This window comes from Oncorhynchus tshawytscha, linkage group LG05 (genome assembly GCF_018296145.1).
Source record: "Oncorhynchus tshawytscha isolate Ot180627B linkage group LG05, Otsh_v2.0, whole genome shotgun sequence".
In the NCBI taxonomy this organism is placed as follows: domain Eukaryota; kingdom Metazoa; phylum Chordata; class Actinopteri; order Salmoniformes; family Salmonidae; genus Oncorhynchus; species Oncorhynchus tshawytscha.
The window spans coordinates 64,504,999-64,529,125 of record NC_056433.1 but is presented as its reverse complement, the minus strand read 5'-3'; the positions used below and the strand labels follow the sequence as shown (position 1 = coordinate 64,529,125).

The following is a 24,127-nucleotide window of genomic DNA, read 5'->3' as shown; positions in this document are numbered from 1 at the left end:
AAGACTTGGCATGGGTCCCCAGATCCTGAAAAAGCTCTGCAGATGCACCATCGCTCGGCACCCGACCGACCGTAAGGAGCTACAGAGGGTAGTGCTTACAGCCCAGTACATCACTGGGACCAAACTTCCTGCCATCCAGGACCTAAATACTAGGTGGTGTCAGGCCCAAAATATTGTCAAAAACTCCAGTCACCCAAGTCATAGACTGTTCTCTCTGCTACTGTATGGCAAGCAGTACCGGAGCACCAAGTCTAAGTCCAAAAGCCTCCTTAACACCTTCTAACCCCAAGTCATAAGACTGCTGAACAATTAATCAAATGGCTACCCGGACTATTTGCATTGACAAACCCCCACTTCCCTTGTTTATACACTGCTGCTACTCGCTGTGTATTATCTATGCATAGTCACTATACCCTTAACGACATGTACAAATTACCTCAACTAACCTGTACCCCTTTGGTTCCCAAGTGGTGCAGAGGTCTAAGGCACTGCATCTCAGTGCAAGAGGCAGTCCCTGGTTCGATTCCAGGCTGTATCACATCCGACTGTGATTGGGAGTCCCGCAGGGCACTGAAATACTGAAGTACAATTACAAGCATTTCATAAGTGTCAAAGGCTTTTATTGACAATTACATGAAGTTGATGCAAAGAGTCAATATTTGCAGTGTTGGCCCTTCTTTTTCAAGACCTCTGCAATCCGCCCTGGCATGCTGCCAATTAACTTCTGGGCCACACCCTGACTGATGGCAGCCCATTGTTACATAACCAATGCTTGGAGTTTGTCAGAATTTGTGGGTGTTTGTTTGTCCACCCGCCTCTCAAGGATTGACCACAAGTTCTCAATGGGATTAAGGTCTGGGGAGTTTCCTGGCCATGGACCCAAAATATTGATGTTTTGTTCCCCGAGCCACTTAGTTATCACTTTTGCCTTATGGCAATGTGCTCCTTCATAACATTCTGGAGTATATGCAAATTGCCATCATACAAACTGAGGCAGCAACTTGGTGGAAATTAATGTGTCATTTAAAAAAAACTTTTGGCCCCGACTGTAGTACCTCCCAATGCAGTCTGTACTGCATTCTAGGAATGTGTGTTAATCTCTAATCTTAAAATACTACAGTTATAACTGAAGCATTGGTTGATTAAAACAGAATTATTGACTTATTATTATTGTCAGATTCATGTTACATTATCTATCTACACTTGCCTTACAGACATAGGGAACAACCACATGAAAACATAAACCAGAAGTCTGTTTTCTTATCAAAACATTTATTTCTTACTTTGTCAGGGATAAAAGTGCTGGGAGGGGGACGTCGGTTTTGCAATGGTGGCAGTAATTATGATTACTGCAAAAGTACAGGGTGGGGGTGTTAAATTGTTATTCTGGCCTAGATAAGGTGCACGTTCAGCAGGACGCAACTTTTTAGAACGTTCAGATAGAAATAGCCTATGTAGAAGAAACATAGGCTACATATGTAGAATAAGGAATCATAGGCTACACATGTAGAATAAGGAATCATATCAGCTCTATTCATGGAATTTCTATCTGCAACGTTCAAGAACATTTGTCAACTGAACGTGGCCAAGGTGTTGCTATGAGAGCTCCAGTGCTTCCCCAGACTCTAGTTGCTCCTTAGCCCTTTGTCCCCCTCCCTCAGTCTCTCCTCCCTCCGCCTCCCCCCGGATGGCCGGCGTCTCCTCCAGGCCATCCTGGTCTGAGCTGGCGTTCTGCGACTCAGGCCGCTCTTCATCCTCCTCATCTTCCACGTCCATCTCATACACACGGACGTGCCGCAGGTTGGAGCTCAGCTGAGGGAGTAAAGACAGAGGGACATCAGACAGAGATTCTGAACCATTTCTCAACCAGTTAGACCAAACTGTGTTGGTGTTCAATACATGGTCATTGAAGTGCATAGCTGCTTAGTGAAGCCAGATAAAACCTTAGTAAGGGAATCCCCTTTCCATTGTCTTACCACACATGCCACTTTCCGGATCCCATTCACAGCCACAAACTGGGCCTTCATGTTCTCCAAGTCTCTCCACTGGTTCTCTAGCACCAGCCCCTTGACAGGGATGGCGCCGCTCTGCTGGTCCAACCTGAGAATACAGATACCACAGGTGACCCATGGTGACTACTACAGTGGAGATAATTAAAGTAGACACATAGCAAATACCTACAGTAAATCTCTAGCTTAGAACAGGTGAATTACAGGTTAGGGTTATAGTTGATATTTACTTGCACTGGAGGTGCAAGTCTTGAGTTGCAGCTTGTAATCAGGTAGATCATAATTGAGGGTTTAAGGTGAGTTGTAGGTTATAGTTACAAGTAGATCACTATCTGGGTTTAGGAATATAGGACTAGGTTTGCATGTTGGGGAGACAGGTGTTTCAATCACACACACCTAAGACTGGGGTCCCAGTTGAACTCCTCCTCACAGCTGAGGGCAGAGCCAAGAGGGAGCTGGGCAAGGACACGCCCCCTGTTCTCCTCTTCTGATGCTCGCAGCACCACTGTCAATGTCTCGTCATCATAGAAACGAGCATCCTGGCAACTGTACACACAGTCAGAACTGAAACAGACATGCAACAAAAAAATGGTTCTATAACAATTATTATCACTAATAGAAACGCACAGGGAATCCATTGCAGATCCTCATAAGAGCAAAGTAATATGCAATGCATGAGCCCATCATTTGCCTGTATAGTAGAGGTTGAGGTAATTGAGTGGATTCTAGGAAAGAGAGGAAGACAAGAGGCACTCACCTGGCCCCCGCAGCATCATCATCAATACTGTGACTGAGAACATTACTCAGATCTATCGCCATGAGACCATTGGGAACAGGCCTGTGACAGACATAAAAAAATAAACAATCAGACAAACAAAAAAAGCACATGCTCAGTCATAAACATTGGGCTATTTGGGGATCAACGACAAAGCAAATCTGGATTGAACCAGATTAAAATAGGGCGCAGTGTTGTATTGTACCTGAATGGGTCAGTAAACTTCCGCAGTAGATAAAGCTTGCAGGGTGAAATCTCTGGCATGCAGAACACTCCATAGTGCATATTGGTCTTCTTATCATTGTACCTGGTCATCAATAAAAAATGTGCATCAATGTTAACACAATAACAACCTTGGGAATATACATTACCTACATTACCATTATGAACAGAGTGTTTGTGTTTTTTATTACTTACAATGATGGAAGTTCAAAAAGCCTTGGAGTGTTTTCTGAGCTGCAAAGACAAACAATAAAATGAAACAAATAAACATAACTATTTTATTTAATCATTTGTGGTATTGTGAAGAGTAGATGAATATGTCCTTACCTCTCTGGCACAGTGTAGAGGGGCAGACAAACAGCCTGTTTCACAGACTTTCCAATGACCTCCTACAGAGAACAAATCAGTATCACCACAACTAGTGTCACGACTCGACTCAAATTCATATGCCTTCGTTTGGATTCATGTAATCTCTCAACTCTGCTGTCTAGTCATGAAAAAATGATTCAATTAGAAAGATAAGCGTTTCATGAACCTGCAACATGCAAACAGTGTTCCTTGGGTATGTGGCGATCCCAGGAGGCGCTGAGGAACGGATCATAATAATGGGTATGTGGCGATCCCAGGAGGCGCTGAGGGGAGAACGGATCATAATAATGGGTATGTGGCGATCCCAGGAGGCGCTGAGGGGGAGAACGGATCATAATAATGGGTATGTGGCGATCCCAGGAGCGGAGGAACGGATCATAATAATGCTGAGGGGAGAACGGATCATAATAATGGCTATGTGGCGATCCCAGGAGGCGCTGAGGGGAGAACGGATCATAATAATGGGTATGTGGCGATCCCAGGAGGCGCGGAGGGGAGAACGGATCATAATAATGGCTATGTGGCGATCCCAGGAGGCGCGGAGGGGAGAACGGATCATAATAATGGGTATGTGGCGTGGCGATCCCAGGAGGCGCTGAGGGGAGAACGGATCATAATAATAGGTATGTGGCGATCCCAGGAGGCGCTGAGGGGAGAACGGATCATAATAATGGCTGGAACAGAGCAAATAGAACGGCATCAAAACACCTGGAAACTATGAGTTTAATGTACAGTTGTTGAAGTCATTAAAACTCGTTTTTCAACCACTCCACAAATTTCTTGTTAACAAACTATAGTTTTGGCAAGTCAGTTCGGACATCTACTTTGTGCATGACACAAGTAAATTTTCCAACAATTGTTTACAGACAGATTATTTCACTTATGATTCACTGTATCACAATTCCAGTGGGTCAGAAGTTTACATTTAAAAAAACAATTTTTAAACCTTTATTTAACCAGGCAAGTCAGTTGAGAACAAATTCTTATTTTCAATGACGGCCTAGGAACAGTGGGTTAACTGCCTGTTCAGGGGCAGACGAGGATTTGTACCTCGGGGGTTTGAACTTGCAACCTCCCGGTTACTAGTCCAACGCTCTAACCACTAGGCTACGCTGTCGCCCCATACACGAAGTTGACTGAGCCTTTAAACAGCTTGGAAAATTCCAGAAAATTATGTCATAGTTTTAGAAGCTTCTAATAGGCTAATTGACATCATTTGAGTCAATTGGAGGTGTGCCTATGGATGTATTTCAAGGCCTCCCTTCAAACTCAGTGCCTCTTTGCTTGACATCATGGGAAAATCTAAATAAATCAGCCGTGACCTCCACAAGTCTGGTTCATCCTTGGGAGCAATTTCCAAACACCTGAAGGTACCACGTTCATCTGTACAAACAATAGTATACAAGTATCAACACCATGGGACCACGCAGCCATCATACCGCTCAGGAAGTAGACGCGTTCTGTCTCCTAGAGATGAATATACTTCGTTGCGAAAAGTGCAAATCAACCCCAGAACAGCAGCAAAGGACCTTGTGAAGATGCTGGAGGAAACATGTACAAAAGTATCTATATCCACAGTAAAACAAGTCCTATATCAACATAACTTGAAAGGATGCTCAGCAAGGAAGATGCCACTGCTCCAAAACCGCCATAAAAAGCCAGAATACGGTTTGCAACTGCACATGGGGACAAAGATCATACTTTTTGGAGAAATGTCCTCTGGTCTGATGAAACAAAAATATAACTGTTTGACCATAATGACCATCATTATGTTTGGAGGAAAAAGGGGGAGTCTTGCAAGCCGAAGAACACCATCCCAACTGTGAAGCACGGAGTGTCAGCATCATGTTGTGGGGGTGCTTTGCTGCAGGAGGGACTGGTGCACTTCACAAAATAGATGGCATCATGAGGTAGGAAAATGATGTGGATATATTGAATCAGTCAGGAAGTTAAAGCTTGGCCGCAAATGGGTCTTCCAAATGGACAATGACCCCAAGCATACTTCCAAAGTTGTGGCAAAATGGCTTAAGGACAACAAAGTAAAGGAATTGGAGTGGCCATCACAAAGCCCTGACCTCAATCCTATAGAACATTTGTGGGCAGAACTGAAAGTGTGTGCGAGCAAGGAGGCCTACAAACCTGACTCAGTTACACCAGCCCTGTCATGAGAAATGCCAAAATGTACCAAACTTATTGTGGGAAGGTTGTGAAAGGCTACTCAAAACGTTTGACCCAAGTTAACAATTTAAAGGCAATGCGACCAAATACTAATTGAGTGTATGTAAACTTCCGACCAAATGGGAATGTGATGAAAGAAATTAAAGCTGAAATAAATCACTCTACTATTATTCTGACATTATCACCATCATTATCACATTATTAAAATAAAGTGGTGATCCTAACTGACCTAAGACAGGGAATTTTTACTAGGATTAAATGTCAGGAATTGTGAAAAACTGAGTTTAAATGTATTTGGCTAAGGTGTATGTAAACCTCCGACTTCAACTAGTACCATTGCACTTATTCTGCTTCAGTCATTACCACGAGCAGGTCCTCCCCAATTAAGGTGCCACCAACCTTCTGTGGTGGCGATGTATAGCTTGTTACTGCAGTGAAATCCTATTACCACCGGAAAACAAAACAAAAGTTGGGAAGGAGGATAGAGAAGTGATGGACAAGGTAACTAAAAGTGTGGGAGACAGAGGTGGGAGAGAGGGATAGAATGCAATATGAAAACTCTGTTGCGGAGAGTTAGTCAGATTTATATCTGCCTGGAAATCCTGGCAGAAGGCTTATGACTGCATGACTCAGCAGATTCTGAGCCGAATTTCACACGGGCAGTGTGGGCCAAATTACTTTCTTATTTTCATAAAAACTTTGGCAATGTACTTCTTATGCCAGGGACAAAATTAAGTAGTGTACACTTCAGTACTAAAGGCAAATGAAATTGTGTTTCACTGTGTATGTGTTTTAGACTTACAGCAGGTTTCTGTAGACACAACTCAATCACCCCCTCCATCATCCTCTTCACAAAGTGTAGGGACTTCTGAGAGTAGGAAGGGAAGAGCAGCGGGCTCTCTGGATAAACCAATCAATTAGGTACAATGTCAGTTCAGTAAGGCAGTCAGTCACAACAATAGAGAAATACAATGGCAAACCAATCTTCCGCCATCTAATTGCAACATGATGGATAACCACACACGTTATTAAAAAATATATATATTTGACCTTTATTTAACTAGGCACTTCCTGCATAGTTGTCTCTTCTGAGATAAAGGTTATAGTTCACCTTTCAAGTGTGTGCTCTCCTGCAGAAACTTCAGCCATTGGTTCCCCTTGGTGTTGGGCGGAGACACTAGATCCTCATCCTCATCCTTCAGGTACTGCAACAACAAAAAAGGACAAAAAGTGTGTCATTGTACACTGATCACACACACACATACTAAAATATACACACAGACAGACTACGCTTGTCCCTCACCTGACCGACCCGCTCCACATTAAAGTACTTCCCTTTCCGGTCAAACAGCTCTTCGTTCTGTCCGAGCAAAGGAGAGGGCATGTAATTGGCTAGTTTGTGAAAAGCTGTGGAAATGAAGTGCTATTCTATTTATCCAACATATATCTTACCTCACTGAAGTGCTCAGACAGGAAGTCCGCCACAAAGGCAATGTCCTTCTGGGTCATCTGAGGTCAATGGGATAGATTGGCATTATACCAATGGATGAGAAAATAATACACATGGAAGCATTTATGACACTACTTTGATCAACACTTCCTGTCTCACATTCACAACCTGAATCTCACCTTATTGAGTTCTGGAGGGACGTGTTCCTCTGACATTCTTAGCATAGCTGCAGGAAAGAGAATATGTATTAAAACACTTGCATTTAATAATCAATGATATTTTAAATATACTCAAATGTTCCATCAGTCGCTAAAAGGTGGTATATATCTCAAGCTCCCAAAAAAGGTGAGGTCTTACCTACATACAGCCACCGGAAAAAGGCTTTGAAGTTCTTCATGCTCTTGTCAATCACTCTGAGTAAGAGACAGACAGTGAGGAATGAGATGAGGGGGAGAGGTTTAACAAACACCAGGGTTAAAGTCAACTCCATTTCAAATGAGTGATAATGTGTTATTAAAAGAACAAAATACTAATCTAATAGCATATCAATAAGCATAAAAACTCACTGTAGAAGTTCGTTGGCTTTCAAAGTGAATGAACCCACAGCTGTAATGGCATCTATAACAAAACAGAAATATTCACATAACTTTAATTTGATAAAATCCCGCGAGCAGCTAAGAAAACTCATTTTGAACAAATGTTCCAGTCATGCAAATTACTAATGCGTGTCAGCCCTGATCTCATCACAGACAAATTAATTGCACAATTACATCCACTTTAATCTGGCATTTATCACTCAAGATATCACAGTCATGGTTTATGCAGGATCTAAGCACTGTACCTTCTATAGCTGCTGAGTCCAGGCCTAGAGGCTGGAACTTCTGTTTCCATAGAGACATCCCCTTCACCTCACTGAGGTGGTACAACAGAGCCTCTGAACCACTGGAGAGAGGAGAGGAAAAGAAGGGATGAGGATTGGTACTAAAGATTGTGATACCAATCATGATGCAATTTCTTGAAATTTGCATTGTATGGTCCCGAAAAAGGGCATTATGGGTCACGATAAGTGAAGAGATAATTATTCATGTCAGTTGAGTTGCTACCTCTGCAGGTGGCTGATCACCAGCTTCTGAATGCTGGAGTAAGAGGTTTCTATAGACTGGCCCAGCTTCTTCAGCCCCTATGAAACACAAACAAATTACATCAATCTTACAAAGTTACAAAATGACCACACACAATCAATCTTTGAACAACTTTATTATTCAGCTCACCTTGACGGTCAGCTGATTCATTAGGAGAGCCTGTAGTTCAGGGCTGGTCAAAAATAGAGAATTCGGTTAAATAAATAAAAACTTAACATCTCTAAATCATTATTTTCCATGTCAGATGAGGTTTATGATGTCCTGTAGTGCCACCTACAGGACACTTTGAAGTACTACATCTCAAATGAAAGGCCTGTTGAACATGTTTTTGCATTAGTGCTCACAACTACATGCACTATTACTTATTAGAAAGCATGTTGTGGAGGACGTGGTAGCGTACAAGGGTCATTGGATCACAGTAACGGTTCTCACCTCGACTGTCCCCATAGTAGAAGCTCCAGAAACTCATCCTGGACTTGTGTGCTGGTGTTCTTCTCCTAAAAATAGGAATTGGTTCAGATCATGTCTTTTAGGTGTGATGTCATTATTGGAAAACGGGCTGGAGGCAGACTGAACGGGGCCCGGTTTCCTGATAGAACTTAGGCTTACGAGTGTTTTACATGATGCATCTTTCCTACAACGGCCGAAGATGTCTTTCGGGAAACGCATTACCACGCAGAGAGATCCTCCGCTAAGTGCGTCATTGAGGCATGTGTCGATACTGATATGATCTAAAGAAAGGCAGCGCTGCTCTGGGATCAGCGTTCCCCCTTTCAAATATTTCCTTAACATTAAAATGATTCCACAATACTGACGACGGTTCAGCTCCTATGAGATATTATGACCTATGGCTACAAATATTGGGGAGGCTTATTCTAAAGTTTACCCTATAATAATAATGCACTAAATCTTTGGCACACGTTACACATTATGAAATATATTGAGGCAAAAATGACAGACAGTAGCCTACAATTAGCAAAATAGAACGATTGAATGAAATGTATTTCTATATCATTGACATACAGTTGAGGTCGTAAGTTTACATACACTTAGGTTGGAGTCATTCAAAAATAAATAAAAAATAAAAATCAGTTTTCAACCACTCCACAAATTTCTTGTTAACAACTATAGTTTTAGCAAGTCGGTTAGGACATCTACTTTGTGCATGACACAAGTAATTTTTCCAACAATTGTTTACAGTTGTTTACAGACAGATTATTTCACTGTACCCAGTGGATCAGAAGTTCAGAAGTTTACATACAGTAAGTTGACAGTGCCTTTAAACAGCTTGGAAAATTCTAGAAAACTATGTCATGGCTTTAAAAGCTTCTGATAGGCTAATTGACATAATTTGAAAGAAATCAGCCAAAACCTCCACAAGTCTGCTTCATCCTTGGGAGCAATTTCCAAACGCCTGAATGTAACACGTTCATCTGTACAAACAATAGTACGCAAGTATAAACACCATGGGACCACGTAGCAGTCATGCCGCTCAGGAAGGATACGCGTTCTGTCTCCTAGAGATGAATGTACATTGTTGCGAAAAGTGCAAATCAATCCCAGAACAACAGCAAAGGACATTGTGAAGATGCTGGAGGAAACAGGTACAAAAGAATCTATATCCACAGTAAAACGAGTCCTATATCGACATAACCTGAAAGGCCACTCAGCAAGGAAGAAACCACTGCTCCAAAACCGCCATAAAAAAGCCAGACTACGGTTTGCAACTGCACATGGGGACAAAGATCGTACCTTTTGAAGAAATGTAACAATTTTTTTTTACTGTTTGGCCATAATGACCATCATTACGTTTGAAGGAAAAAGGGGAGTCTTGCAAGCCAAAGAACACCATCCCAACCGTGAAGCACGGGGGTGGCAGCATCATGTTGTGGGGGTGCTTTGCTGCAGAAGGGACTGGTGCACTTCACAAAATAGATGGCATCATGAGGTAGGAAAATTTGGAGGATATGTTGAAGCAACATCTCAAGTTAAAGCTTGATCACAAATGGGTCTTCCAAATGGACAATGACCCCAAGCATACTTCCAAAGTTGTGGCAAAATGGCTTAAGGACAACAAAGTCAAGGTATTAGAGTGGCCATCACAAAGCCCTGACCTCAATCCTATAGAAAATGTGTGGGCAGAACTGAACAAGTGTGTGCGAGCAAGGAGGCCTACAAATCTGACTCAGTTACACCAGCTCTGTCAGAATGGGCCAAAATTCACCCAACTTATTGTGGGAGGCTTGTGGAAGGCTACCCAAAACTTTTGTCCCAAGTTAAACAATTTAAAGGCAATGCTACCAAATACTAATTGAATGTATGTAAACTTCTGACCCACTGGGAATGTGATGAAAGAAATAAAAGCTGAAATATATCACTCTACACTATTATTCTGACATTTCACATTCTTAAAATAAAGTGGTGATCCTAACTGACCTAAGACAGGGAATTTCTACTAGAATTAAATGTTTGAAATTGTGAAAAACTGAGTTAAAATGTATTTGGCTAAGGTGTATGTAAACACCCGACTTCAACTGTATATAGGGCTATAGCCTATGCTATACCTCTTTTAATTCAGTCATCTCGGTTTTCATTTGAAACATCTTTATATGCTTCACTTCTTTATAACAATTTAGCAATTTTGCAAATATTGGCAACTTTTTATTTGTGTTCACATTCATTCTAAAGGTACTGCCGATAAACAGAACCGACGGCTAAACATCTTGATTTTGTATTTGGTGGAGATCTTCTCTGTATAAAGTTACGCAGAAAAAGCTAAAAATATATATTTAAAAAATCTAATGATGCACTTAGCTGTTCCCACAAGTGGTCTGAGGCAGCCGTTAATTAACAAGCCTTTTCAAGTGCAACTTTAGTAAGGATTGTATTGGGGAACGGCTCGGAGATTCTAACGATGCTCCTACAAAGATTCTAACAATGAACTAAGCCTTAAGATGCTTTTGGGAAACCGGGCCCTAAACAGTGACCACTGACCTGAACGAACTTAGTCAGCCGAAGGTCCATCTGCATGAGGATATCCTCCCAAGCCTCACACATACAGGTGAGAGAGAGACGCAGGTACTGAAGGAACGAGACAGAATAAGTTGGAGAGAGAAAGACCAATGGCCAGACTGGTCTGATGAATGCCCTCAAATATCACCATGGAAATATGAACTATGGGGAGACTTCTAGTCATATTAGTTACATAAAGGAGGACACTGACCTGCAGTAGAGTGGAGATGTGGGTGAACTTGCGTGCCATCCTGGTGACCTCAGGGAGACAGTCGGACAGCAGCCCTGTGTCGAGCTGGATGAGACAACAATACACAGTGAAAGACCTCAAATAAACAAAGAATATAGAAGATGACGGTCAAGATGGATAAGAAACATGCTTAATTTCACTTAAATGTGAGCATAACAGATTACCTGGATGTAGCAGATCTCTGGGTCATTGTCAGCTGACCTGATCTCTGTGATGATAGACAGGGACTTCAGGTCACTGGACAGACACAGGCTGCTACACGTCCCAGGAACCTGACAAAAAGAATCTGCTGGTTACATCATAGTCACTGCAGAGAGTGGGTGACTGAACCCATGCATTAGTGTGTGAGTGCAATCTTACCCCCGGTAAAGTGGCAATCTTATACATCCCATAGGCATACAGCTCCACAAAGCCGGAACCTCCACCAAGAACCAGGATGTTTAGTCTGTAGACAATTGACGATGTGGAAGTATTTGTATGTGTACATGAGATTGTGCGTTAACAAAATGTTCAGTAATAAAGCATGTGAAACCTTCAGCACACACCTCACTTCTCCTAACAGGTTCAGGATCTCGTCTGACTTCTCCTCACTACAAGACAGAGAGTTGGTTATGAAAAAAACATGTATTCTAATGCAGACAGATTGTCTGAAATATCATTTAAATGAATCATTGTTGCTGAAGATATATAAACATACCTGAATATCTTTGAAGTAGTACTGTAGCTAAGAATAAACAAAATATTCCTTTAGAGGGTGGTTGGGGGGGCAGATGACGCAAAACAAGCAAAATGCTGTACTGTTTAACACAAGAACCAAGAGTTTTCCTAAATGTATTTTACTTGAATAAATGTCTGATGTGTTGTCAGTGACCTTATACAGAAATGTTTACCTCTTGGGAAGAGTTGGCAACTTGGGAAGAAAAAGGTTTGACTCATCTTCAGAGGTGTAGAATGAGTTGAGGACGCTGAAAGACAGGCGGTTTATATTTGACTATGCAGTTCACACACACATTCAAATAGAAGTCTAGTGTAGCCACACATCCCCTCTACAGACCTGCTCTCCTCTAGCACCTCCATCCAGTGCATGCAGGACACAGGGTTCTCCAATGGAAACAAGTGAAGGATCTCTGCCTTCTCTGCATCACACAGCACCACCAGTTTAGTGTCCCCAAGGCTAAAGGCCAGGACTGAACACAGCACAGAGGACATACATTAGATAGGCAGTGAAACAAATGCAGAGGCTGACACACTGTGTTGTAGTAAATATGTTGTGTTCAGTGTACGAAGGTTTGTTGTTGTAACAGTGGCAAAGTAACGTAACTATGCAATACTTCCAATGTGATTAGTAATTTAAGACAATCAGGTCCATCTCTTGCCATCTCTTACTTTTGCCATCAGGTCTCCAAGCAAGCGCAGTGATCTCCTTTCCCGTATTCTCATTGGGTGGCAAGCTCCAAACACGCTGGAAATTGGCAAGGCGATGCAGTAGCAGCTACAACACAAACATCAATTGGCACAGAGATGAATGAAATTACTCCCAATATAAGCAAATGTGATCTGGCATTAATCTGGGTATGAAACATATGGGGGTGTGTTTCTTTCCCTACCTCGCCAGCAGTGTTAGCGAGGGCAATAAGATCCCTCTTTGGAGACCATGCCATACACAGAACAGGGTTGGGGAGCTGCTTCTCCCCCACTTGACGAAATGCAGGCATTTTTGTGGGCTGAAAATAGAACACAGAAGCATTAACAAGGGAATAAGTGGCAGTCAGTTTTGCTATACTTGTCAGTGAAGAAGTAGCTAAATTGACAGTGGCTGAGTGAGTTTGGGAATAATCTATAATAGCCCAGACCAGGCAGGCAGTGACACCTATCCAATAACCTTGTACCCAGACTAATTGCAAATATTATGATAACTCATCCATTTCATCTGTGCTAATTGTGCATATGCGGAAGTCTTTGGTGAGAAAGATTACCTGTGGTGTATTCATTATTCGTGTTTCCGTAACAAAACGTTTCGTCTGTTGAAAACGTTTAACGTTTACTATAGGAACCAAAACGATAACAAACAGAGCAAACGGAACGAAACGGTGATGGGACCTAGCTGCAGCTGTCCAATAAACTCGCGTTTTCGTTGAAAATGTTTTTCGTTTGGAGTAAACTGTTTCCGTTGAAACTAAATGAATACACCACAGGTAATCTCGTTCACCAAACACTTTCGCATATGCGCAATTAGCACAAATGAAATGGGTTAGTTATCATAATGAATACACCCCTGTCCTATCCCGATGCAAAATAAAAATACAAGACACATTTCAGTTAGCTAGCTAGCTAGCTAGCTTGCATGCTATACTATCTAACGTTAGTGCAAACGTGGTATCTTACTGTACTGGGATGTCTGAGGACCAACTATGTTACTGTTACTTTGAAACTAGAAATAAAAAATACGCTTATGTTTACTTCTTTGCAGGATGCTGTTAGTGTGATCTAACTAGCTAACTCCATATTCGCCACCGCCAGCGCCACTGAATAAAGTCTTACGCAATCATGTTCAAGTCTGAATAGCCAATGAAATTGACGCAACGGGGACCCTGAAAGGACAAACTGAACTACTGTGCTGTTGCAGTGCAAAGATCGCTTCTCCCTATCTGGCTCACTGATCAGGCTACTACATAGAGAGAGATAGAGGACAATCTCTAAAAAGGTTCCCCTGATATGGATGAAAATACCCTAAAATGTATGCTGACAGTCTGCAATTTAACATCATAGTCATCGCATAATTTCAAAACCAAACGTTCTGAGACAAAACAACAAAAAATGTGTCACCGTTCCAATACTTTGGAGCTTACTGTATCTCACAAATGTCTGGCCATTTTGTGGATGGGGATTGTGGCCTCTTGGATGATTGGGACACCAACCCACCTAGAGTTTAGTACAGGGGTGGCAAATAATTTTGGCTTGAGTGTCACATCGGGATAAAAAAATTGAGTGGAGGGCCGCACAGACCAATTTGTTCGTAAAAAGCTATTTGCGGGCCAGAAAAAGGGCAGTTATTTAAAACGTGTAGGTCAATTATAACTTCAACATACTTTATATCTAGTTTAACACATTGTAAAGTGGCCATTAGTGTTTTTTAACTCAAAATATAAAATAGTTTTACTCAACCTGCGGGGGCCCGATTTAATGGGCTCACATATTCGGAAGGTTGTATGTGGGTTTTTTCACCCCTGGTCTAGAAGTTAATCATTTAATGGGTGAGGTAAAAAAAATATGTATATATAAAAATAAGAAGAAATCTGAAATAAGTGATAAATGGCAATAAGTGTTAACTGACAGGATGTAAGGTCTGTCAACTCTAGCTGAAAGGATGATCAGATTTGAAAAGCTCAGTTTCTATTCTTTTCAGAACATGAGCGAGGCTATTCAAAGTCACCACCAATTAATGCAGTTATTTTTAAATGATACCCTCAACAAGGCACACTTGAGCTATTTCCATATATGAGTTGGATAGTGTGAGTGCATTGGGCTTTGGGAAGATGAGTGGGGGGTTGGTTCTGGGGCAGTGAATGAAGGGTCAGTGCTGAAGGATAGTCAATGGTAAAGTGTTGTTGGGGTCAGTTGCTTGGCAGTGTGTGTGTGTGTGTGTGTGTGTGTGTGTGTGTGTGTGTGTGTGTGTGTGTGTGAGGGGGGTTGATGGTTTGAGAGAGCAGTCCAATGGACATTCCTCCCTGCCCTGTCACTAGCACTTAACTGTAATCAGTAGACAGTTGGAGAACCGGAATAGCTCTGCGCTGTTAGGATCAACCGTCTGCGACATCGGCCCACAAATAGACCAAGTGAGGCTGCAGAGTCAGAATGTGTCTGTGCCCTTTTAACCCAACCATGAGATGCGTCAGCCATCAACTTTTCCAAGCGAAGTGGATAAATCGAGCTCAAGCAGAGAACTGGGTTACTACCAGTCACTCAGGGTATACAATTCCGAGGTATCATTGAGACACAGCCTGCGAGAGAGGCCAGAGAGTATTTCAAGGCTGCTGGAGAGGATGGGGGCTCAGAGAAGGCAATGAACTTTGACCGTAAGTTACCCTGGTCCCCAACCTCCATTGTGCAAAAAACGCTCATACATGGAAGAGACTATACTAATAACACTGAAGAGACTATACTAATAACACTGAAGAGTCTATACTAATAACACTGAAGTGTCTATACTAATAACACTGAAGAGTCTATACTAATAACACTGAAGTGTCTATACTAATAACACTGAAGTGTCTATACTAATAACACTGAAGTGTCTATACTAATAACACTGAAGAGTCTATACTAATAACACTGAAGAGTCTATACTAATAACACTGAAGAGTCTATACTAATAACACTGAAGTGTCTATACTAATAACACTGAAGAGTCTATACTAATAACACTGACAAGTCTATACTAATAACACTGAAGTGTCTATACTGATAACACTGAAGAGTCTATACTAATAACACTGAAGAGCCTCTACTAATAACACTGAAGAGGCTATAATAATAACACTGAAGAGTCTATACTAATAACACTGAAGTGTCCATACTAATAACACTGAAGAGACTATACTAATAACACTGAAGTGTCTATACTAATAACACTGAAGAGTCTATACTAATAACACTGAAGAGTCTATACTAATAACACTGAAGAGACTATACTAATAACACTGAAGTGTCTATACTAATAACACTGAAGAGTCTATACTAATAACACTGAAGAGTCTATACTAATAACACTGACAAGTCTATACTAATAACACTGAAGTGTCTATACTGATAACACTGAAGAGTCTATACTAATAACACTGAAGAGTCTATACTAATAACACTGAAGAGTCTATACTAATAACACTGAAGTGTCTATACTAATAACACTGAAGAGTCTATGTTAATAACACTGAAGAGTCTATACTAATAACACTGAAGAGTCTATACTAATAACACTGAAGAGTCTATACTAATAACACTGAAGAGTCTAGTATACTAATAATAGCTTGTTCAGAGGCTCAGCAGCAGATCTCGGGTCGAGGACTGAACTCAACTGGCCACAATAAAGCAGAGTTACAGTTCAGAGAGAAGGGTGATGTCAAGCTTTGAGCTAAGATCAGCATCAGTTCCTAATCCAGCCTGTGACTGAGAGATCCTGAACTTCCTCCTCCACCATATTTATCCCACTGGGCATATACTGGTTGAATCAACATTGTTTCCAAGTAATTTCAATTAAATTACATTGAACCAATGTGGAATAGACATTGAATTGACACCTGTGCCCAGTGGGATGGTACTGACAGATGCATGTACTCTGTAGGTAGCAGAGTACACACATTTTTCATGACCACCAGCTGTGTGGGTTTGACAGTTCAACATGGTAAGGTACAAAGAGAAAAGCCCCTCAGTTCCATGTGTCAGATGTTATGTGTGTATGTGTGAGTATTTTGTTCTGCGTATTGAGGTACTGTATTTATTGTCATCAGTAGAAAACATTGCACCCCTGTGATTTTCTCAAATACCCCACACCTCTCTCTCTCGCTCTCTCTCTCTCTCTCTCTCTCTCTCTCTCTCTCTCTCTCTCTCTCTCTCTTCTTCTTCTCTCTCTCACCAGCATTCTGGCTGTGAAATCTGAGCCCGGGGCCAAATATAGCCAGACACAGTGAGCGGTCAGATGCTGGGACAGATGGGACAGCAGGCCACACTGGAGGAACCACTCAAGTAGACCTCGACCTGCTCACAGTGCTCGCACTCACTGCCCGACCAAAAAAGCTACTCTGCTGGGAAAATACGCTTCTGTCTATTCTCACAGACATATAATCTTAACAGCAAACTGGAACTACTAGACTGGGACAATACCTTTGGACAAAAACTTAAAGGTAAGGCTGTCCTTTCTCATTTCTTGTTGACATTATCAGTGGAATGTCCTGGAGGCGCTGTTGTTCCTTTGTTTTATATTGAAATGCTACTTATGGCTTATCAGCAATCAAGAGATCCTTTGAATTTTGGATATTAGAAAAACGCTTAGAAAAATCTGTTGATATCAATTTACTGTCAGTGTATGTGAGGATACTCACTTTTGCATTTGAGATCAGGTTAGTGCCAGGGCTGCTCGTAAAATATGGTTATTTTCACAAGATATTAAAGTTATATTAAAGTACATTAAAATGGATGTTCTAAGTACATAGTTATTGAACACTGATAGCAGAAATTACGTACTCTGTTATATTCTGTAATTGACGGCATTGATGACAATGACCATTGACAGTAGTCATTGACCTTTTGTCAATTAGTTTTAATATTTTTTAATATTCCCCATTCATATTTAATCAATGTAGTATAGTTAATGCATCTTTTCACATGGAAAATAACAGCCTCTGTAGAGAATATTATCCCTTGTGCTTGACTGTGTATACATATGTTTGTATGCATGTGTGTGTCTTGTGTGAGCTCGTGTATTGGTTATACTGCAGTGTGTTTAAAGGGCCCTTATTGAGGGTGGGGTTGTGCTGCTGCTGTGAAACATAGCCCAAGGGGATTCAAAATAACAACACCTGGTCTCCTGGACGCCATAGAAGGCAGAATGTCACACTCGTATATGTACAGTATACGATACTGACACACAAACACACTCACTTCTATACAGAGTGACTATTGCAAGTACGGTTTCATTCACACGCTCCATCCTCTACATTATAGTAGATTCCCCTCTACATTATAGTCATGGAGCTCACATGCCTACTGTACACACCTATGTTCCCAAGCACATTCTACATATGCATATAGATGCTTCGACTTTCATCTGATGTGTGTTCCAGACCACCTGTTTAGGAAGTGACAGAGCTATGCTTGAGCTATTGACCACTGTCAGTGGAGAGTTTCATAAATGTGTGGTATGACCAAAACAAAACAATCCCACTGTGAAGGTGTGCACACGTGGGTGTGTGTGTTTGTGTGGCTGCCGCTGTAGTTTATCTAGTCTTTTGAAGTGTATGGACAGTACAACTCTAATTATCATGGTTAAAACTTTAAATATTTTATACTTGTAGTGAATTGTTGCAGAGACAGAGAAAGAGGGAGAGAGAGAGAGAAGAATAAGGAAGCGAGAGGAGAGTGAGGGAAATAGACAATTAGGGAGAGGGAGGGATGGTGACAAATGCCAGCCATGCACACTTTGACCTCCCAAAAGCCTTTGTTAATACCAACCAGCTGAGCCCAAAGAATGCCAGCCTAAATCATCCTCAACTGTAGGTTGATGAGGGAGGGTGTGTTGCTGTTCACTGTGAGGTCTGTTTTTATTTATTCAGATGACTATGTGTATGTTGTTTATAATTAGTGTCTGGCTATATCTACTGTGTTAACTGAATGTCATGTTTGTGTGTGTGTGTTTCAGGATGCAGGACGGGAGATTGAATCAGTCCCTCCCCCTCTCTCTGCTTATGAAGGATGGGGGCAGGGTTCTAGAGGGAGACGGAGGGGTGTTCTCAGAGACGTCGTCTGATGGGGATCTATACCTGGACTCTATGGCGGATATGGACGCCGGAGTTGGGGACTTTTCAGATCTTACCGCCTTCCTCAGCCAAGACGAGATCAACCGCAGCCTGGACCTGGCTCGGGAGGCCTTCAGTGATGCAGAAGACCGGGGGGTCACTGTCTCTCCTATTCCCAGAACCCAGGAGCCGGCTCTCTACTTCCCCTCCCCCACCCCCTTCAACACCACAGAATACCTGACCAAAAGCCCCAGCTTCCCCCACCAAACCAAAGCCCACTCCCCAGATGACAGTCACTCAGTCAAAGTCACCTCCAGCCAGAGTTTCCACCTCAGCAGGCCCATACAGACCACATGCGAAGCCATGGCCTTGCCTGAGAAGTTTGTCTGCCACAAGAACATCACCCCAGTCTACAAGCAGGACAAGCCCCGACTGGTCCACGAGGGCTTAGAGCTGAATGAACGGGCTGCCTCCGCCACTGAGTTCTGTAGCCGTGCTGCCACCTTCATCGAGGAGCTGTCCTCCATCTTTAAAGGCTCCGCCCGGCCGGAGCAAATGGGGGAGGAAGACTCCTCCTCTCCCGACAGCGGGTATCTGTCTCCTAAGAGCCACTGGCTGGCCCCCCATGGCTCTGCCTCTGTCCCCCCACAGCCTCTCATCCAACAGGGGGCACCACAGCAGTGTGAGCCAGGCTTGGGTATCCAGCCAGCAAGCATGATGGGTGGAATGGGTGTGACGGGTGTCCCTTCTCTGAGTGTGACGGGGGTTCCAATTGTCTCCAATCTGATGAGTGTGAATGAGTTGATGGGGAAGCAGCAGCACAGTGGAGCACAGTTGATGGGGGAGCAGCAGCACAGTGGAGCCCAGTTGATGGGGGAGCAGCACAGTGGAGCCAAGTTGATGGGGAGCAGCAGCACAGTGGAGCCAAGTTGATGGGGAGCAGCAGCACAGTGGAGCCAAGTTGATGGGGAGCAGCAGCACAGTGGAGCCCAGTTGATGGGGGAGCAGCAGCACAGTGGAGCCACGTTGATGGGGAGCAGCAGCACAGTGGAGCCAAGTTGATGGGGAAGCAGCAGCACAGTGGAGCCATGTTGATGGGGAGCAGCACAGTGGAGCCAAGTTGATGGGGAGCAGCAGCACAGTGGAGCCCAGTTGATGGGGAAGCAGCAGCACAGTGGAGCCCAGTTGATGGGGGAGCAGCACAGTGGAGCACAGTTGATGGGGGAGCAGCAGCACAGTGGAGCCCAGTTGATGGGGAAGCAGCAGCACAGTGGAGCCCATTTGATGGGGGAGAAGCTCAGTGGAGCACAGAGTGTAGATGGAGACCTGTCACTGCCACACTTTACCCAGAAGCTGAAGAGCCAGGAGGTGGCAGAGGGACACCCCATCCGACTGGAGTGCAGGGTGGCAGGAAACCCTCAGCCGCTGGTCAGGTAAGGAGAATGGTGCTAGGTGGAAGTCTGATTTGGTTGTGATCATATTGGTCATCAGTAGAATGAGACGGTTAACACCAGTGGTAGAAAACAAGAGATTCATTGTGTGCATTAACAGTATAGTAAATATGACTGCTGCATGTTCCTCAACATAAACTTAAGTTTATTTATACACTACTGTATATCTGTTTATCATTTTATTAAGATCTCCAATGGTGTGTGTTACCCATTTGATGTAGTGGGTAAAGATCAGAACTCTGTCATCATACTACATTTAATGCTATCGTTGCAAGGCAGTTGATCCTCTTGTTGGTCTTACACCAACTTCCTTCACCTCTAAGGGAAGTGGATCTCCATGATGGAGACTTTTGAAATGATCCCCCTCGGTAAGGGAGTCAAATCAAACACACTGACTCCAGTGGAGGCTGATGAGGGGAGGACGGCTCATAATAATGGATGGAACGAAGCAAATTAAATGGTATCAAACCATGTTTGATGTATTTGATACCATTCCACTGATTCCTCTCCAGCCATTACCACGAGCCCATCTTCCCTAGTTAAGTTGCTACCAACTTAATGTGACTGACTCCCCATTTGGACATGTGGTAACTTTGGAGTTTTGTTGTGAGAGGATTTGGATATATGGCGAAAAAGATCCAACTTAAACATTTGGGCACATACTCATATAGAGTGGTGTCTGTGGTAGGAAGCAGAGCCTTCAGTCAGAGATAGGGTTGCTCAATGGGTGTGGGAGTGGGATGTTGAGGGAGCGGGAGGAGGTAGGAGGTGAGAGCTGTAGGGTGTCGACAAGGCCTCCACAGAACACCTGCTGTGGGGTTGGGACAGTTACACTGTGTGTAACCACAGTAACTGATAAGCCTTGCGACCAGGTGCTAGTGGAGACATTGTCAGGTCATGGAGTTTCTGCCTGGTCAGTCATTCTGCTCTTTCAATTTTTTTAATTTTTATATAGCACCCCCTGGCTGTAGGGATTTGGACCAGTCCAACAGGAAACTAAGCTGAGACACTTTTCAAACATAAATTAATTTCCTGTGCCCAATGGACTCAGGCTGTACAAGCCTTTATTTGTTATTGTCTAGTTGAGGGGTTCATTTCGAAGAGAAGGCCTTCATCCTGCCTGGTTGAGGTTGACTAACAGAGTACAGAGGGTGAGAGGCCTGGGGCCGTGGTTCTGATATAGTTCTCTCCTGTCCTGGTGAGCTATAAGGGGCCTCTTCCTCTGCTGTATAAATAGTCTCCAGGCCAACAGGAGCTAGGCCCTGAAACGTAAGCAATGTCATGACACAGCGTTTTATGCCACTCTCCACCTCTTCACCTCTCCACACCTTGTTGGGAAATATGAAGGTTGTAGTGTAGTGTTTTATTTGACCAATAGGAGACAGTGGCCATGCCCGAATACCCATACTAGTGTACTGTACCACATACTTAAACTGCATACTCATTTCGGCGTTTGATGTAATAGAATTCACTAGTCCTTTCCGAGTCCATAAATTTACGCGCTGTACCAAAATGAAGCAATGGTGGGAGTCAATGCAATCGCGCATTAGATTAAGCATTCAGAGTACTATTTTCACATTTTCACATACTATTTAGTATGCTAGTGTGATTATTCAGACACGGCCAGTGTAGCAATGCAGTCATGGAGAGGGGGAGAGTGAAAAGGAGAGGAAGAGGGGGAGAGGTTAATATGGGCTGAGACTGGAATATTGTTTTTGTTTTGTGTTTTCCCTAACCTATATACACACTGAACAAAAATATAAACGCAACATGCAACAATTTCAAAGATATTACTGGGTTACAGTTCAGATAAGGAAATCAGTCAATTGAATAAATTCATTAGGCCCTAATCTGTGGATTTCACATGACTGGGAATACAGATATGCATCTGTTGGTCACAGATCCCTTAACAAAAAAGGTATGGGTGTGGATCAGAAAACCAGTCAGTATCTGGTGTGACCACCATTTGCCTCATGCAGCGCAACATCACCTTCAAATAGAGTTGATCAGGCTGTTGATTGTGACCTGTAGAATGTTTTTCCACTCCTCTTCAATGGCTGTGTGAAGTTGCTGGATATTGGTGGGAACTGGAACACGCTTACGTACAATCCAGAGCATCCCAAACACGCTCAATGGGTGACATGACTGGTATATGCAGGCCATGGAAGAAATGGAAGAAATGGGAAATGTTCAGCTTCCAGGAATTGTGTACAGATCCTTACAACATGGGGCCGAGCATTATCATGCTGAAACAAAAGGTGATGGCGGTGGATGAATGGCACGACAATGAACCTCAGGATCTCTTCACGGTATCTCTGTGCATTCAAATTGCCATCGATCAAATGCAATTGTGTTCAAGGTCTGAAGCTTATGCCATGGCCATTCTATAACCCTCTGATGTCAACGTTCACAGCGTTGACATCAGCAAACCCCTCACCCACACAACGCTATCTGCCATCGGCCATCTGCCAGTACAGTTGAAACCGGGATTCATCCGTGAAGAGCACACTTCTCCAGAGTGCCAGTGGCCATCGAAGGTGAGCATTTGCCCCCTGAAGTCGGTTATGACACCAAACTACAGTCAGGTCACGATTATGCAAATTAGCTTCCCTGAGACGGTTTCTGACAGTTTGTGCAGAAATGCATTGGTTGTGCAAACTCACAGTTTCTTCAGCTGTCCGGGTGGCTGGTCTCAGACGATCCCGCAGGTGAAGAAGACGGATGTGGAGATGCTGGGCTGGCATGGTCACACGTGGTCTGCAGTTGTGAGGCCGGTTGGACGTACTGCCAAATTCGCTAAAATGACGGCTTATGGTAGAGAAATGAATATTAAAATCTCTGGCAACAGCTCTGGTGGACATTCATGCAGTCAGCATGCCAATTGCACGCGCCCTCAAAACTTGAGACGTCTGTGGCATTGTGTATGTGACAAAACTGTACATTTTAGTGTGGCTTTTAATTGTAACCTGCACAGGGTAAACCTGTGTAATGATCATGCTGTTTAATCTGCTTCTTGATATGCTACACCTGTCAGGTGGATGGATTATCTTGGCAAAGGAGAAATGCTCACTAAACAAATTTGAGAAAAATAAGCTTTTTGTGTGTTTGGAACATTTCTGGGATCTTTTATTTCAGCTCATGAAACATGGGACCAACACTTTACATGTTGTGTTTATATTTTTGTTCAGCATAGTTGATTTATGTGTGAATGTTGCTGGTAAAATCAGTCTGGGATTGTGATTTGGATGTTTAGAAGTCTTGAATTATATATGCATTGTTCATGTGGAACTGAGGTCTTGTTTACTTCAAGTCATAGGGATCTGGATAGAACGTCACACAGATGTTTTGTCACTTATTTTATCCTGCAGATACCCACTTTTAAGCCTTGACTTGTTTTCTGTCTATTGACACTAGGTGGCACTATGGTGTTTATAATTCATAAAGATGTTGCATAATGACTTCACAGTCCCCAATGGAATTTGCAATGTCTAGGAAGTTCAAATGACATCCCAGTATTAAATGAATATGTTGACAACATGTTGAAACAGATATGTAAGAACATCTACTGGTGTTGGTTTCACTGGTATGAACAAATGTCAGGGGTTTTCCACCTCAACATCCAGACAACTGCTTCAGTTGTGTATATTTAGTGTGTTCTCCAGGTAAATGGATGATGTATCAGGGTAAATACAGTGGGGTTAAAAGACTGAGCTAAGGCGTTTCATAAACACACTGTTCCTCTGCTCTTCATCCATCTC

At 42.8% G+C, this 24,127-nt stretch overlaps 2 protein-coding genes across 6 annotated transcripts; one reads left to right on the top strand and one right to left on the bottom strand.

The window, feature by feature from the left end:
• Positions 1-1,255: 1,255 nt before the first annotated feature.
• Positions 1,256-13,972, bottom strand: anapc4 (anaphase promoting complex subunit 4). 5 transcript variants are annotated; one of them, XM_024421837.2, is made up of 29 exons: positions 13,868-13,972; positions 13,015-13,131; positions 12,794-12,899; positions 12,462-12,594; positions 12,298-12,372; positions 12,105-12,131; positions 11,953-11,997; positions 11,768-11,852; positions 11,572-11,679; positions 11,369-11,452; positions 11,140-11,226; positions 8,578-8,642; positions 8,275-8,317; positions 8,107-8,183; positions 7,845-7,945; positions 7,570-7,621; positions 7,361-7,416; positions 7,183-7,229; positions 7,006-7,062; positions 6,857-6,913; positions 6,665-6,758; positions 6,356-6,453; positions 3,334-3,395; positions 3,202-3,240; positions 2,990-3,091; positions 2,767-2,847; positions 2,406-2,573; positions 1,977-2,100; positions 1,256-1,812 (listed from the first exon to the last, which is right to left on the bottom strand). In XM_024421837.2, exons 2-29 carry the CDS (start codon positions 13,120-13,122, stop codon positions 1,597-1,599), a joined length of 2,397 nt encoding a protein of 798 aa, XP_024277605.1. In that variant the 5' UTR covers positions 13,123-13,131; positions 13,868-13,972; the 3' UTR covers positions 1,256-1,596. The 5 variants fall into 5 exon arrangements, with proteins under 5 accessions (XP_024277605.1, XP_024277604.1, XP_024277603.1 ...); XM_024421836.2 differs by having other exon boundaries at positions 13,793-13,950; XM_024421835.2 differs by lacking the exon at positions 13,868-13,972 and adding an exon at positions 13,384-13,743 and having other exon boundaries at positions 2,406-2,555.
• A 3,108-nt stretch (positions 13,973-17,080) lies between these two features.
• Positions 17,081-20,067, top strand: LOC112251114 (palladin). The gene is made up of 2 exons (XM_024421831.2): positions 17,081-17,307; positions 18,822-20,067. Exon 2 carries the CDS (start codon positions 18,823-18,825, stop codon positions 19,849-19,851), a length of 1,029 nt encoding a protein of 342 aa, XP_024277599.2. The 5' UTR covers positions 17,081-17,307; position 18,822; the 3' UTR covers positions 19,852-20,067.
• Positions 20,068-24,127: the final 4,060 nt, after the last annotated feature.

What these genes read in the sequence shown, in the direction of transcription:
- anapc4 (XM_024421833.2), bottom strand. An exon ending in TTGCCAACTCTTCCCAAGAG is followed by an intron (nt 12,132 to 12,297) that starts GTAAACATTTCT and finishes GTTTATTCTTAG; the next exon opens with CTACAGTACTACTTCAAAGA. An exon ending in TCCGGAAAGTGGCATGTGTG is followed by an intron (nt 1,813 to 1,976) that starts GTAAGACAATGG and finishes TTACTCCCTCAG; the next exon opens with CTGAGCTCCAACCTGCGGCA.
- LOC112251114 (XM_024421831.2), top strand. Translation starts at nt 18,823, where the DNA reads ATGCAGGACGGGAGATTGAATCAGTCCCTCCCCCTCTCTCTGCTTATG.